The sequence below is a fragment of the Athene cunicularia genome (genome assembly GCF_003259725.1).
Source record: "Athene cunicularia isolate RWA chromosome 12 unlocalized genomic scaffold, athCun1 chr12_part1, whole genome shotgun sequence".
Lineage (NCBI taxonomy): Eukaryota > Metazoa > Chordata > Aves > Strigiformes > Strigidae > Athene > Athene cunicularia.
The window spans coordinates 20,535,648-20,553,256 of record NW_020799116.1 but is presented as its reverse complement, the minus strand read 5'-3'; the positions used below and the strand labels follow the sequence as shown (position 1 = coordinate 20,553,256).

The 17,609-nt window shown below is 36.9% G+C and overlaps 1 protein-coding gene across 1 annotated transcript in view; it reads right to left on the bottom strand.

Annotated features, from left to right (window-relative positions):
• ATP2B2 (ATPase plasma membrane Ca2+ transporting 2) overlaps window positions 1–17,609 on the bottom strand; it is a 428,819-nt gene that overhangs the window by 22,027 nt on the left and 389,183 nt on the right. Inside the window, exons 21-23 of the mRNA XM_026857617.1 lie at window positions 9,458–9,671; window positions 5,755–5,966; window positions 2,054–2,161 (exon numbers count right to left, since the gene is read on the bottom strand). Of these exons, the coding sequence (XP_026713418.1) occupies window positions 2,054–2,161; window positions 5,755–5,966; window positions 9,458–9,671 (534 nt within the window). The remainder of the gene's footprint in view (window positions 1–2,053; window positions 2,162–5,754; window positions 5,967–9,457; window positions 9,672–17,609) is intronic.

Here is a 17,609-nt window from a genome sequence, read left to right as displayed (position 1 = left end):
AATGATGGTGATGAAGTACTTGCAAGACAGTACACATAGAAACAACTGTATCTGGTAGTGGATGTGTGAGACAGAACATACCTCTCCTTCATGACCTCTCAAGCCAGGCTGATAGATTCTACTCTAATTCTTTTCTCGGGGTGTTTACATGGCTTTTTGTTTGTGTTTTCCGTATCTGCAGATACCTGCCCAGTTCAGGTAATAGCAGAGTCAACAGAATGGATGTAGATTAAGGAACTAAATGTTATTCCCAAGGAAAATGATCAGAGTTTTTTAAAATGATCGATAATTCTGGGAATGCAACATGAAATATTTTAGAGAGACTTGGTTTTCAGAAGTGATGAGGGGCACCTTTTGGAAAACTGTCTCTCTAAGCATCTCAGATTGGCTTCCTAGAAATTACACCTTAAATCACTTTTTTAAGTGCCAACTTTAACATCTAAACTTTAAAGTCTTGATTGGTTTTAGTGGTGCACAAGAACAGCAGGTTCAGGAGACTGATAAAACAAAGGAATAACAGATTTGTTTTGTGATGAATTAGAATTAGTCATAGCAAAAGAGAAAAGGCTGAGAAGGAATAGAAGCACTGCTTCTGCAGGAAAAGAAGATTCTCTTACTGGTAGAGCTCTACGAAGAGACGACTTGCCACAGACAGTAAATCATACACGTAATGCATTTTTTTTTAGCCTGTGTTTTTCCTTTCTGGTCACTACTGACAGCAAGAATTTTTTTTTTTTCCCCTCTCTATTTGCTTTATGTTAAATTGTAGTCTTTTCAGTGATAAAACTGTTGAGGTATTCCAATACCAGGTTTAATTTAAAGGCTAGGCTCTTGCAATAAGGCTTGGGCAACTACACCCATCTTTAAATTGAAAAAAGATGCTGATATCATTCGTAGTTTTCAATGGTTATGTAATAACCAAATATAACAAAATTCAGAAGCCAAATAGTACATTGATCAAAGGCTGTGGGAAATTCTTCATAGCTAAATGATCTAATAAAAGAGCTAGGGTTTTTCTTCCTTTCATTGCTTTTCTTCCCCCTCCCAAAGCTGGTATTTTCCAATCAGCTGAAAACAAAACTTTTCTTTCCAAGAATTATCAAACTGATTTTAAGTCTTCCTCCTGCAAGGTCACAAATCAAATCCCATCTCCAGGTAATAATTACAGTAGAACAATCTAATAGTGGTTTTCAGCAGCATATGTATTAAAGGCTATCATTCCTCTGAGCTTACTTCTTCAAAAAATTCTGAGGCCCAACTGTCCAAAAGATATTTTTTTCCATAGGAGAACAAATAATCAGTTTTGAAAGCTAACATAACAACATAACTCCTTTAATGATCTCATTGACACTTATTTTTACATCTCTATATAATTTTATATTAGCTAACAATGACAGGTTGTAGCGGAATTATAAAATGACACATGAAGTAAACTGCACTTTTCTGCAAATTATAGGAAAAAGTCCCTCTTCCATCCTTCACATACAGAAGTAGGTGGATGGAGGATCACTGCAGGCGTGTATTAAACACACTGGACTTAGTCGTGTGCCAGTAACAAGGCTACCATGGACTGATAGAATGGCAGTTTCAGCAAGGGAATGAGTGAGTTGACATGGAACTGGAACTTCTTTTCACTTTCAGAAATTTGCCATGGCTGAACAGACACATGCTATATTGGGTACTCTATTGCAGGAAAGGTTAACAGTGCATTTGCCCTTACTATACTATTTTTGTGACTAGAGAACTAGGTTAGGAATCAAACATCTTTCCTGAAAAAGCCTAACTGAAGATGACCTTGGTTATAGCACACCCTGCTTAGGGAAAGAAAAGGTATGAAAATTATCAAAAATCAAAAGGAACAGTGGGATTAATTCTCCTTACTACTATATCTGTTCTTGAAGTACTTAGAGAGCACCCTGTATTTCGATGTGCCCTAAATATGACATTGTGAGAGACAAGGAAACAACAGTACAGTACGATTATAAACAATTACATGTCATTGACTGGTTTATAAAAACAAAAGAAAAAAATGTGCATGTTGCTGAATGCTTACCTGACCCCACACAAGTTCTCCTAATCCAATAAATACACACCACATCCACTGGTCAAGCTGCAGGGGAGAACAACTAAATGGTTTTCCTCCGAACTGGACAATTACTATCTACAAGGAAAAGCAGAGAAGAAAGGGGGTAAATGTTTCTGGGGGAAAAGCCAAAAAACCCAATCCCCCTCCTCAAAAACCACAAACCCGCAGAAAAACGGCAATAAATTTCAGTCATATTTTACTTGAGATTTTACTTTGTCTTTCTAAGTAGTACAGCTCTTCTTGTTTGATTCCAACATATTTTACTAATAGAACATTCAAACATATTTTTAACCATCTATTATTTAGTGGACTGAATCTAAAGATAGACTGAATCTATCTTAAATTCCAAATGTGTCATTTGACACTCTTAGGTGACACTAAGTCAGGCTACCAGAAGTACATTTTTGGAACCCATCCAGTGAAAGCTGCAGAATCTCAGTCACTAAAAATCAAGCCACGCAAACTTGTGCACCCTGAATTAAAGGTCAGAAAAAGCCATACCAGTTCAGACTATGGCTTCCTTAGCTTCATAGCTAACAACAGTCCTATATAAATGCCTGGGAAGAAAGAAAACAGGACTGTCCCCATGCATTCTCCCAGTTTCTGGGTATTCTCAGCTGGGCATATGGTGACCCTATCATAGTTTATTTTGGACTGCCCATTGCAATTCCTCTAATGAAAATTTTACTGTACACTTATAGATGTGTTGTCATGGATGCACTGACAGCATACCCAAAATCTAGTCCTTTTGGAGAAACAGGATGGGAAAACCACACATCTTGCAGGATTACAGACACAGAATCTGAACAAGTTTCTAAACCTGGCTAGATTGAGAAGGTTTTGCTAACTGAAAATCAGGTATTATTGATATTTTTTGTTAGTAGTGGTTCTGCAGAACCAGGGACCTGAAATCACAAGCCAGGAATTTAAAGTGCCAAAGGCTGCAAAACAAAAGTTCAAAGTAATTTGTCCAGTCTAAAATACAGAATAACAGTAATACATAAAGCAATTGCTTTGCTGTGTGAGTGAGCGCAAACTCCATACAAAGTGCAAATACACAAGAAGGAAGGGGACAGAGAATGGAAGGCAGTGGATAGGAAGTGGGAAGATGATTGCAGAGAATAAAGAGAAGGGAGACAAAACAAAAATTGTGAAATTACAATTACACATTGAGAAATTTCTAAATGGTAGGTATGGTATATTTTAGTCCACCTTCATTATTTATTCTGAAAGATGAGAAAGGAATTAAAAAATAAAAGAAAGCTATTGCTTGCCTGAGGACAGGAGTGGTAGCTACCATTATATTTCAGAAACTGTTGTAGCTCTCTCAGAAGCACTTTCTAATCCTTCTCAAGGATGCCTTGTAATAGTCTCTATATTTTTGGCCACTCCTGCTGGCTTTTTTCTTTTTGGAGGGGTTTAGAAGGACTAAACTAAACTAAGTTTGGAACTATTGCACTCAAAGATGAAATATGAAAGGCAATTAGTCTGTACTTCACAGAAAGTGTAGTAAATACACAGGTGAAATTCTGGGGTTTCAACCCCAAGCCCCAAGTTAAGGTTGACATGTGGGTGATTCCCACAGCCCTTCCCAAAGGGGGGTGAGTTTACCTTTAGGCTTCCCTCCAGGGTGCGCCGGCCTGGCAGACAGAGCCATTGGGTAAAGGAGCCCCAGGGGTCCCGCAGTCAGTAACAAAGGTCAGGTGTCCCACTGAGGGATAAAGCTGGGACCATTGCAGGAGGGGCAGTGTCTGTCTGTGAGGTGGGTGCCCTGTGCAGAGTTCCCTGTTGGGGAAGGACCTCCCGCCTCCCTGGGACTGGGCTCCACTCAGGTCTGGCTCTTGTAAATGTGGGCTGTGTAGAGATTCAGTGTGTGGCTTCCTTGGTCTGATGTGTTTGGCTTATTGACTCGGTTGTCTCCTTCTATGGGAAACTGCATGTCACCATTTATTCCACCCATTGTTGGTTGTGTGGTGTCGTTGTTGGGGTCAGTGGGATTGATGTCAATTATGTATAATCTGACTTGTTTGTACACCCAGTGCTCATCCATGTACTGACCCTTTTGTATCAAATACGACTTGGTTATTGGTTCATCTTTATGCTGGCTGTGTCCTTTATGCTAGGCCTAATAATTGGCAAAACAACAGGGAACTAAGAAAGTTTTCAATATGAAATAAAAACACTTATGTAATCTCCCATATGCGTCTACATAATCTAAGGTCCTGGAGACAATAATTTTCTCTTTAGAATAAAATGCTTGGCGCACACATCTAGCTATTAAAACACACAGCCAAAATAATAAATACTCTTCTGACAGTCCTTCAACAAGCAACATTATGCAAAGCTGTATTTCCACACTGTAATAAACAAAGAAAATTAATAGAATGATTAACCTTCTGTTGTCTCCCCCAGAATGACCTAATTTTATAAAGAAACTTAAGAGCAAGTAAGAGTCACAGCCTAAGTACTCTTCTGCTACAATATCCTTGTACATTCTCTGTCAAAGTGTAAACCTAGTGTTTTGAACTATGCACTCAACTATTTCAGCTACCAGGTAAGCAGGGAAGTGTAAGTAAAGTCAGCAGCTGACTCAGAAACATGGCTAGCAGCTAGATGACCCTTCTTCCGCCAGATAACTGAGCACCACAATGCCTAGAACTAAGAAAACATCCTCAAACATGACCTATGATTAAAAAAATAAATAAATTAGAGATAATTGTGGATTTGTCAGGCTCTCCTAAAGGCATTTTAGTTCATGGAGTAAACCCATCGTTTTGAACTACGTGTTAAAGACCATCACTATCAGGTTCTACTACCAATCACTGGTGTCCTTTCTCCCATACCTAGTGGTCCCCAATTCCTATTTCAAACCACTATAGTCCAGATTCAAATAGCTCTATCCTCCTCCTTATTCCTTCCATGAGAAAGGTCCCAATGCTGATAGCTTCCAGGATGCCATTGCAATAATGTCAAGATAGAAACAGCTCTAAGCAATCAGGAGGGCTGCAGTAGACTTCTCAAAGGTAATGTCAAATGGTATCAAGTACAGTATAGATGCCAGCAAATGGATGGATACAGGAGCAGAAGGAGAAATTACAGTTTTTACAGAAGAAAAATTACACCTGTTTGGAAAAAGTGTGTATTTCTGTAATTATGTTCAGATACAACTGGGACAGCAAACTCACAAGATGGACATGAAGGATTTCTACAAATTAGTAGTATTAATGAGAACACTGAGTAGCATTTGGCAGTGGCATTTAGTCTCAGAACAGATTAGTTTTTGCTATCTGAAGGCAAATTTGTCTATTCATGGAGTACTAAATTAATGTAAAATGCTTTGTTGCTATTGTTTGGTACTATTTAATAACATCTTCTAAAAGAAAACCCAGTTACAATATCAACAAATCATGATGGCTGTTACTATTGTATATCTTCAGATTAATTTAAGATTTGACCCAGTTATAATGATCAAAATTTGTGCTGTATTAGTATGGCTACATAATATTTTTCATTATTGACAGCTGTATTGATTTAGAAAATAGGTGAAACCAGGTGGTTTACTATTAAGTGTGCCTCTACAGTGTTTAGATTTCAAAGAAAAACACAGAAAAAAAACCCTTAAGGTGAACTTCTGATGAACAGTTACATATTCTTGCCAAAATCATTACCTGAATAGCAAATGTACCCAGTACAATAGTGCAAAAAATAGGATTTCTGAAGATGCCATCAAAGACGTTTCTTTCGCCATGGATTTTCCGTGCATTGATTTCATTGAAAAGCTGCATCATGACAAAGGTGTTGAAGATAATGGTGTAATGCTCTGAAGGAGGAGAGTGAAGTGGTGCATTCCTCCCACTGTCAATCTTAAACATTTTCTCACCTGGGTATAAGACAAAAATAAAGGTTTCCACTAGAATAAATCCATCAAATTTATATTTCCCTTGTTTGCTTTAGCTAGTTGCCTCATGTGCTCTGCTTTACCAGCTTTCTTTCTGCACTTACTGTAACACAGGCAGAATTTATAATACCAGAGAGCGAAAGACATCTAAAACTTCCTGAGCAAGAAGCTTCTCAAATTACAACTTTTATCTAATAACTCAGTATAGTTATGCAAATAGTTTTCAGTAGTACTTTTCCTCTAATCAAGTAGTAGTTATTCTAAGAAGTCCATTCTTTCTGATGTACCAAGCACTTGAGACCACTGACAGTATATTTGCAATTTTCTACAATAATTAGGAGCAACCACTCTTCAGCAGCTGATTTGAAGGCAGGGACACCTTCCACCAGCCCAGGTTGCCCAAAGCCCCGTCCAACCTGTCCCTGAACCCTTCCAGGGAGGGGGCAGCCACAGCTGCTCTGGGCAACCTGTGCCAGGGCCTCACCACCCTCACAGGGAAGAATTTCTTCTTTATATCTAATCAAACCTACTCTCTTTTCAGTCTAAAACTGTCACCCCTCATCTTGTCACTACAGGTCTTGGTAAAAAGCCTCCCTTTGTCTTTCTTGTAAGCCCTCTTTATATATTGAAATGCTGCAATAAGGGCTTCTCAGAGACCTCCAGGCTGAACAACTCCAACTCTCTCAGCCTTTGTTCACAGGAGAGCTGTTTCAGCTCTCTGATCAGTTTTGTGCTTCCTCCTGTGGACCTGCAATAGGTCCATGTCTTTTTTGCACTGGTGTCCAGTACTCGAGGTGGGGGTTCACAAAAGCAGAGTAGAAGAGGAGAATCGCCTCTGTCGACCTATTAGCCACACTTCTGTTTATACAGCCCAGGATACATTTGGCTTTCTGGGCTGTGAGTGCACACTGCCAGCTCATGTTGAATTTTTCATCCACTTTCTGATAGGCAAAGTTTACAGATAACAGTTATTGAAAGAGGCATTGTCTTAAAGCAAGGACAGGGCATCACATGAAAGTGTAAATAATGAAAGAAATAAGAATAAAGATTATCACAATACTAATTTTCATAACCAGTGTTTTGTTAATAAAAAGGAAATTAAAACTTGAACACTTTTGTTATCTCACTAGCATTGTATTCAGAATTTCTGGAGAAAGAAGAAAGATTCCCTCAGGTTTTCTCCCGAGGTCGTTAATTCCATCATTTTTTGCCTTGGGATGTTTGAGCAGTTCATCTTCAAGTCACTGGGAATAATGAGCATGTTTCCAAAGAAAGATTTGGCTTTTACTCTTTTGACAGAAAGTAGATTACAGTATCACATTAGATAGATAGATAGATAGATAGATAGATAGATAGATAGATAGATAGATAGATAGATAGATCAGTAATACAATATGAGGCCACAAAACAGACTGAGGGAGAGGAGAGATTCTCAAGAAGTTTATACATTTGCAGAGAGATAACAAAGTATGGGAAAACATTCCCCTTAATGCATATAAATAATAAAAGAAAAAAATTAATGAAAGCAAAGAGATTGTAATCGTTTTATCTTCTGTAGATAAACACATACACATATATACACACATTACTTCTATTAGCTTTCCTCCAATACTCACACAAACATAGAAATTATACTTTCCTCAGTGAGAGTACCTGTCCTTAACTCTCTCATTGCATCACATTGCTTAATTGGCAAAGCGGAACATGCTGCTATTGCAGAATGGCAGCAGTTAAACCCATAACTAGTTTTTATTTCGAAATATGTTCCAAAAGGCATTTATAGTACATCAACTTTAAGTTTATTACGCCTAGTTGCTGAGGCTAAGGTTTTTTTTATACTACAGTTTGACAGAACTAGACAAGTGACTTCTGGATTTCTGATGTGCCTGACATCTCAAAGGCATTACTGTATGTTCAAACACAAGGCACTTATTGCCACATCATGGAAAAAAAAGAAAACCTTGATGTACTAGTCTCTACAGGAATCTACTACAAAAAATTAAGTATTAGTTGAACAAAATATAAATAATTGCCATTATTTTGAAATTTATTTCTTGAAAAACTGAGTTTGGAACATCATCTCACTGCAAAGCTGAGTCTCGTGGATTTTAGAGAGGAAAGACTGTACTTCCTAGGCTTATCAGAAAATTGGTCGGGCTGTGTCCTTCAAAGTATGCATGGGTTTTCCAGAGATACACAGAAGTAATTACAATAGGGTGAAAAAGCCTGGTTTTCTTTTCATCGGAGCAGAGTATAAAGTATTTTAAACCATAAAACTCATCAAAAAGCCATTAAAACTCCCCATACAGTTCAGAGAAGTTCTCGTTCCAAGATTTATATCACATGAATTACCAAGACCTTCTAACACCTATTTTAGAGAATCTGAAATTACAATTTCCTTAGACTCACTAGAAATTCTCAAAATACACTTGAGCCTAGCAATATTACAGACCATCTCTCTTCAAAACCTGGCAATTATTTTGGTTTAAATAGCTCCCCTGTAAACAGACCATCATCTTCTTTGAGCATCCCAAATAAACTGCCAGCTGATAAGGTTTTCACAACGGAGCTCAAAACACTCCTAAGAACCCATAAATCTACATTTACAGCTTATATGGAAGTCTGCATATAAAGAAAAAAATCTGAAAGACAACACATGTAATTTAACAGCAGTGATACAATGACAAGAACACAACAAGCAGTTGGAAAGATTATCAGTCCTTTGAGCAGGTTCACTTATTGTGGGGCAACAAAATTAGCCCCTACTATTCCCTGCAGCAAGAAACATTCCTCCTCCTTCCCTCCCCTTTCCAAAATAGAACTTATAGCAGGCATCCGTTGCTAGCAAGGCCTGAAGAAGAGTCCAGTAATCTAATAAATTGGATTTTTTCCCCCTTTAATATCTGTTTTAGAAATTAAATGTCAAAACAGATTATTTGTATTATTTAATACTGATTACTGTACTAGTTAAGATCAGCATAATTTCTTGACTATGGCAAACAATTTGCTCCTGATTAGAGCTTCTCCAGATATTGGTAAAATGGATCTTGATTTTAGTCAGGGTTTTTTAAATTTGTTGTTACATGGCCATTAAGGATGACAAGTCTCCAAATGAAATTTCAGTAAAGACGTAGCAGGCTAGATAGTCTGATTAAAATGTAAACTTCTATTCTATGTTTTAACATAAATTTTTGCCAAAGCCCAAACCTATGTTTTGTTAGGAGGCAAAAGAGCTCACTGAGGCCCTTCCCAATGTAAACAACATATGAAAGGTGAGTAAATCCCGCTACTGCATCTGTTCTGATTCCCCTCCTGTTTCTGATTCCATTAAAGAGCTTGGTCCTACTAGCAGTTTAACTATGACAGACTTAATATATGTGCATTATGTGGTTACATTTAAAGCACTTTAACCTGTCAGGCTACGAGACCTAGATGCTTCTAAACTAAGCAACAAGCCTAGAAAACATTCTTACCGACAAAAAGAAGAGTAAATATGAGAGTAAGCTGATAAACAGCGTGGCCCAGAATGTTCTTCATCATGGTGCGGGATATAAGGGGTTTGTTCCTGCCATATGGCTTTCTTAGCAATAGAGCCTCTGTTGGAGGTTCGGTAGCCAAAGCAAGAGAGGCAAAGGTGTCCATAATTAGATTGACCCACAACATCTGTACAGCTTTTAGAGGAGAGTCCTGTGGAGACAAATTAGAAAGTTATATATTTGCTAGAAAAATCCTTGTCAGGTCAGTTACTGTGATTTAATTCCTTCCTGTGTGAATGCAAGTAGTGATGCAGACAGGATACAAAAATACATGGACCTCTGCTCTGAGCCACTATGACCTTTTTTGTATTTCTTAGGCAAGACCAGAATCACAGGAAGCACTGTGATCTATGCAAAGACAAATTATTTCTCTCTAGACATTTAAATCAGAAATATTTACAACCACATAATTCTTACAAAGCATAACATTAACATTTTGTAATACATTTTACAGTACTATCTGTTACTTCATGCATCGTATTAAATTTTCAGCTGAATTTAGGTAACTAGATAATACAAATGGGAGTTTCTTCCCTACAAGAAAATGATACTGAAAGAATTTGAAAAGTAATGTTTTCTTTTACTACAACCTTCCCATCTATTTTTTCAGAAATAGCTTGAAATTATTAAAGATTCATGAAACAATTACTGAGACATTTTAATACAGCTTACTTAAATAAACCCTTTTAAAAAAGCAGTGACAAAAAAATGCCTGATACTTGTATTTAAAATATATTCTGAAACTCATTAAACTATATAAAAAGTGCAAAAGTAAGAAAGTCTTTATTATTTTAGTGGGTAACAGGATAGCATATTTGAAACTACAGAACTGGAAAGAAAAAACCCAACACATTACTACTTGTCAGGATGAAGTATTTATTCTTTGAAGCAGATCACCAACCACTAGAAGGAGCTCTTTCCTCACTTAACTCAAGAAAGAGTCTATGGTCACATTACGGAGGACTTTGGATCATGTTTTAAAAAACCCCAAAAGTAAATAAAGCAAACTAACACAGATCTCAGGGAAACTCTAGACGACTATTATAAAGTTTTGATTTGTAATTCATTGGGGCAGCTGTAATGATAGATAGATACTATCGCTTGAAGAAGCCGTATCAGGAAAATGAAGTAGGTTCTTTTTTAGGTATCTAACAACCTTTATACTGAATACAATACAGGCAGCATCTGTAAGGTCTGATTCCTGCTTCAAATAGACAGCTTTTATTAGGAAAACAGAATCTCAAAAGTAATAGGTATCAGTATGACAAATTTTATAATGGAAGGGAGTTAATGTACAGTGCGAAAGCTGGAAGATCAGGGCACAATTTTTATGCATTACATTACCATGGTGCTGCAGTAGTGAAGCAAAGAAATATATGGAACAGCATACAAGCCAAATCAAAACCAATAAAAATACCTTGTGAACTCCATCCTTTTCTTCAGAGGGCTAAATGCTTATTTTTAATGAAATAATATGAAATAATGAGGGCAAATATCCATTTAGTATCCCAAGGACATATGGAGAACAAGGGTAAGTGTTTTGGTCTCTTATGGATCTGGTTTATATTCCAACTCTCTCTTGAGAGAAAATATTATTTCCTCTTGAAAATATATTTTTAACACCTTTACTTTTACACAAATGTTGATACATTTTATTCATAAAAATCACTCAGGTTTAGCTTATTCAAAGGGATGGAGAAAAGCAACCTACTGTTTCTAATCTTACAGGTTGGCTACATCAGGGAAGGGAGGAAGATTAGCATTAACAGATTCCTAACCTCTTGGTTATGGGTTGCATTAACTGGTTTTATCTGGAGAGTTTGGCTCATTTGATACACATCTGCAGAAACTGGAAACGTCTTTGTCTTTAGAGGTAGCTAAAAAACTAGAAGCAATCAGAACAAGCTTTGTTCCAAATTAAGACTCATATATTTTTATTAATGCTAATGGCTACTTGCACTGTTTGTTGCTAGGGCTCAGACACTCTAGTCTTGGACACAGTATATAGAGAAAAAGGAAAATGTGTTTTCTACTGAAGAATTTTCCTTGCCATGTTCTTACCTGTCTAGTTAGAAAGTTTCCTTGAGAAACATTCTCTACTTTGAGATGTTACAATCGCTGAATTTCTGCTTCCTGTGCTAACTTCTATGTCAATAAAACTGAATTTGTCTGTTATGTTTAATAAATAGAGTCAAAATACGCAAAGCCTGACATATTCTTAGCATAGCAAAAAATCAGATTATTTCAGTCTCTAAATCACAACTGTAATTGGCAGTCATCAGTTTTGGCAACAACATGTTCTCACCATTTCACACTGCCAATCACCTTGGGTGGCTATGGCGCCCCTAATAATTATCTATTATTGGCAGTGCTACACTGTTCAGTCAAGTGTGAAAGCTCATTCTAAGCTGAAGCCAAAACATTAAATACACATTAGTCTGGGCAGGCAGTGGAATGAAATTTCCACTGCAACTCTATCTGATTTCTGATAAGTTGGTGGAAACTGAGGAAAATCCGTATCAGCTAAGGAGCTTAGTCTTCCATTACAGATTTTAGTCACTTATGCAAGTGGGATGCAAATTCAATGTTCTTTTCACTGCATTTTAGCCACTAAATGACTAGCTAACAATTCTTAATTCACTTTCTGAAAATTTGGGGGATGAAAGCTGTTCAAACTGCAAACCACCCAAAATCAGCACTTATTTGTCAAATTCCTTTCCACTTGACCTTGGAATAGGTCAGCATTGGCCTAGAGGTAAAAGGAAAATGTTCCTTAAATCAAGTGATGTTACACTTCATCTTGGAAACACTTAAAAGTACAAATCGCCAAAGGCTGCAAATAAACTACAAATCTTTTGTGACATGCAGAGCCTCAGAAATTTTAGAGCTTGTTACTTTTGATTTAGGTGACAAGCTGCAAGGGAATATAAAGGTATTTTCACCCTTATATCTTTACTCCCACTTGTCACAGAACACATGCATGGATTCATAAAAATGAGCATTTCTGGTAGGTTAACTTTATATACATTAATGCAAAAAAGTGTCAGCCCTCACTTCTGCTGCTAGATCACACTGTCTACTAATGGTATTGAAGTGCATCCTCAATTCTATTTCCATTCCTCTAAGCCTTCCCAAAACAAAGCTCAACAGTACACACTTTGCTTTTTTATTATAGGTTTTTCAAATTTGCCAGTGCTATTATTTTAGGATTTGCCAAATACAGTGCCACAGCAAAACATTATAACCATGTAAATTACTGCCTTATACATGTAAGTATAGATCATCCTCATTTTTTGAACAAGATCTGTAAAAACAATGTGATTCACGCTACAGTGCATTTTAATTAACATTTAACTTTCTAAACATCATGTCCTATAGACCCACTGTTTTTATTTCCCAATGTCTGCTAAAACATTAAGTCTTTCTTAAAGTACGAGAAGAATAATTTGAATGTAAAATGTTAAAACACAGTCTTTGTCTTCTCTATCTTTAATGCATCCTTTTGAATAATTACATCGCCTCAACAGTTGGAGAGACAGACAAAATTTGGCACCGAGATAAACATGCTAGCTTTATAGTTCCAGTAAAAAACTGTTTCCATTTGACTCAACTGCATTTTAAAATCTTTATTTTGTACATACCCAGATTATTTCTAACAGCTCCAAACATAATGACCTAGTATTTTCTTGTTACTGCCTTTATGTTGGGGACAGGAAACAGGATAAATGTTCTGGCTTTGTAAGGCACATATAGAAATCTATATGACACCTAGAGATGTGAGCAATGACTCATCTGAAGTACTAAATTCACAGTAATTGTAGGCAGAGTTCCAAAGAACCCTCACTGAGTCAAATCAAGGACTCTGCAAAAATGTTATTCAGAGAATGAAGTCAGAACATAAGAGTTTATATCTCATAAATCCACTGGAAAAATAAATTATTGGTTTAACCTGAGGTAATGGTTACTAAACGGAAAGGATAATTTTATGCAAACTAACCACACCCTGATCATTTTAAAAGTATGCATTGGGCAACACAGAGAGAAGGAAACCAGAGGTAAATGAATTAGATTAACACAAAGATAAGGTGAGTTAAACAGCTCAGCTGCACTGTGCCACACAAACTGCACTGACATGGGACTAGCAGAAATAACAGTTGTTGATCTCATTGGTGGGTGTTATCTACACACTGGACACGAAATTAAGAGCACCTATGCAGCCACAGATTGAGTGATCCTGATTCAGCTTTTAATCTTCAAGCTTGGTTTTCTTGTATGACCTAGATCTCAGAGTGCTTTATGTAGTTGTAGAATCACAACACAGAAGTTCATCATTATTTGAAAATTTAGAACTCTGCTTAAACACTGAGCTGATGTATACTAAAACAGGTCCCAAGCTAGATCCCTGTGAGGGACAGCTTAGTTTTGGCAGCAGCTGTGCTAAACTTGCCAACAGGTGACACTGTATCTGTAATTCCTACGCTGCTTAGACTATGATTTCTGTCATCTTAATGTGACTTTGTGCGGGGACCCATGATGGAGAATAGCAAATGACCATTTGCAATGGTCCCGTTATAACTACATTAACAGCCTACTGCTACTCCTTTATAAACCTTATGTAACACTGGAGTAGCGTGTAGGGTCGCATACACTTTGTACATGTAGTTAAACATCTATTGAAACAGCAAACCAGGACAAAATAGAAAAGATATGGTAGATATTCCCTCTAACAGCAGAATCTTGCTGAAGCAGGCACTGGGTAGATAAATAATAAAATAATATTTGCTTAAAATTAACAGAATTAAGCTAAACAGTAGTTCCCTGAGGTAGAACTAGCAAGGACATTGATTTTATTTATGTATTTGAGAATAAAAAGCAGCAGATTCTTAAAATGACCACTAACGGTCACAGGTTCTACCTAGTATTTTTCTTAAGGCTATCCACGGCACTCCTAAGGTGCTCTGGACCAAACAATTCAGATCCTCCTTGGCAATGCATTCTCTGGGTGCTCCTTGCAGGTCTAGTTTCACTCATAATAGTACACAGTCAGACCCTTTCATTAATACAGAGTTGCTGTGGTTTCACTAGGAGTCCTGCAGTGATACGATCACATACACCTATCTACATGCACACCAATGTAATTGGAGGATCAAGACTGAATAAGTCTATTTTCTTGCAAAGCACAAGCTGTATTAAAAAAAAAAAAAGAGTCAAAACAAATATTTTATTATCTTTGTACTTCCTTTAAGCACAAATAATAGAAACACCAATGAGAGTAGTTAAGCGTGAAAGAAGATTCATACTCAAAGCATCCCAATATGCTGCTTCCAAACTGATGAGCAGTTTTTTGAGAAGTGACGTTAAGAAGCATGAAAGAACTGTTACTACCTACATAGCACTTTTCTCATTCTAGATTTGATGAAATATCACCAAAAAGATAGCCTGTGTAATATTCATTAACCTGAATATTAACTGGGGACTAAAATTATATTCTGTGTGTCAAAGAAAGTCAAACTGACTACCTAAAAACAAAGTAAAATTGAGTCCAGTGTGGACCTTCTTTATATTAATTTTGAAGGTCATAGAAAGCTGTGTTGCCTTTTGGAAACTATAGATTTTAGCTTCTGTTATTTGTTAAGAACTTAAATGTTTCAGCCAAAATATTAATTTGAGACCTGTGTACAGTTTTGCAGACATAGATCTATGTATGTGTGCCTACCTTGTTGTATACAAGATTTTTTTGTATATTCATGCACTTTGTGCTAGAGCTATTTTCACAGCAACCAGAGGGTACAGTGTGTTCTCAAGTGTAATTTTTAGTAAAGCTTATGAGCCAAACAAACATAATGCCTTTCACTGGCTAAAGTCTTTCAGTCAAAGCCTAACATAATAATGTTGACTCGTAAAGCAAGTTCATTCTTGAATGAGACAGAACTGAGAGCTACTTGAGATTATCAGCAGTCAGGTTGGTGAGTGTAAACAGAACTACAAAGGAAATAACTGCTGTCTTCTGGCTACAAATTCAATTTTAGCTCCTTTCAGACCTCTTCCTTTGGATTTGCATTTTTACTGCCAAATTAAGGAATTGCATAAGAATCTATCTGGACAGAAATACAGGAATTATAGGAGGTGTACATTAAAACCTATGAACAGGGACAATAGACTTGACAGGCTCAGTGATGGTCTACAGACCATTGGGACAATGTAAGTACACTTATCCAAATCTTTCTAGAATTCAGTGGAATGATCCAAAGGATGAAGAAAGCTCTGGAATTAGAAAGGGAAATCTGCTTGCAATGATTATGCATGACACGTGCACTTAGACTTGATTTGAAATAGTCGTTGCACTGATTCAGTAATGTTTAATCTCTTTAAAGAATAAAATAGAAATTTCTTAGTTAACAAATAGAATATATTTTCCTTCATGCTTTCTTGAAGCAACTAAAAAAATGCTGGACATTAACCAAAAAAAATTGACCTTAAATAAATTTTAGTAGGCAATGATTGAATGTCTATAGAACAGGGTCTTAAAAGGAAACCCTCGCCTCAGTTCCAATTATGGTATTCTTACCACATTGCTGTTAGCACTTTTTTCTGTACAGTTTTGCACCACTGATATAATCCAGGAGGACTGACCTTCCAGACTTCAAGCTCTTATTCACATACATTCTGTTACCAGCAACAATCATTTTACAGCTAAACATTTTCTCAATATGCTTGGTAATATTTCCCAAGGGAAGAATTATCCAACGTCTGTTACCAGATCAGTAATTTTGTCCCATAGCACAGGCTCAATTGTGCCAGCAGGGCATCACCAAGGCCTGGGTAGGGTAGAGATCTAGCACTTAGCAGCTCACAAATTTTACTTCTTGGAAAACAAGTGAATTGACATTTCAGAGCTTCCTTTATACAGAATAAAAGTTATTTTATTTGTTAAGATCACTTCCACTTGCTTCAAAACCAGCCATTTCTGATTTCTCTGGGAATCCCAGCCCTAGCGCCAGCTGTAGCTCACTTAGCTAAGCTACATGATGGCAGTTGTATCTACCCAGCTGTTGCATGGTGCCAGAAGAAACTGGGAGCTTGCAGACTCCTCATGCAGCTCAAAAAAGGCCTCTAAATGTCAGTCAAGCCTCAGGAGAAGTTCGACCTCATGGTTTTATAAAGGTACCTGGGTTTCTGGTTTCAAGTATCGATTCCATGATTACAATGTAAGATTACCGTGGAGCAGAGCTAATGACTTATTCATTGTTTTTTCTCAGGTGTGCATAAGGTGAAATCTACCTGCTGAAACAGGGATGTGCATCTGTGTGATCCACAACAGAGGAAAGCATCAGCTTTCCCATAGTGTGTCTCAGTCGAAGGATGCACCTGTCTGCAGCATCTGGAATATACATTATTTTAGGGAGTGACAGCACTAAAAATCACATTGTTTGCAATTTTCTAAAGAAGGACAAAACCTCACACTGTACTACATATGTTATGTTTTCTTTCTAGGAAAAATAAAACAATTTTATTAATCAAAAAGTAGTAATTTGAAGAGAAAAAAACCCCGTGGTTTGCTTTCACATATGCTTTTTGTAAAAGGCCTAGACGTGTTGCATGTAGACCAAGATTGCAATCAGGGATTAATGTAGAGGGAGAAAAAGCGAACAAAGTCCAACTGTATGTGTGATCCAATTGGTTTGTCATTTGCATCTGAAAATAAAAGGAATTGCCTGAAAGCAACAAAATAATTTTAACCATCCAAAAGATCCCCTGCTGGGATTACTTCCATGTGTCAGTATTGCTCTCTTGAAAACAATAATCCCATTCCATAATCCCACAAAAAAATGTATTTAATAGTGAAATATCCTGAGACAAAAAGGCAAAGTCACATAAATTCATCCTTCTCCAGTCCCTGACATTTTCTGTTCTCTCATCAGAGGCTCAGTCATGATAATAATATATAATCTAAAACAGGGAGCTATATGGAGGCAGCACAAAAATTAGCAGCTCCTAAAAGCAATTTACTTCCTGAAGATGGATTAGTACACCTCCTTATGTCAACAGTTATTTAACATTTAGCAGCTTGAGACTAAATAACACTCAG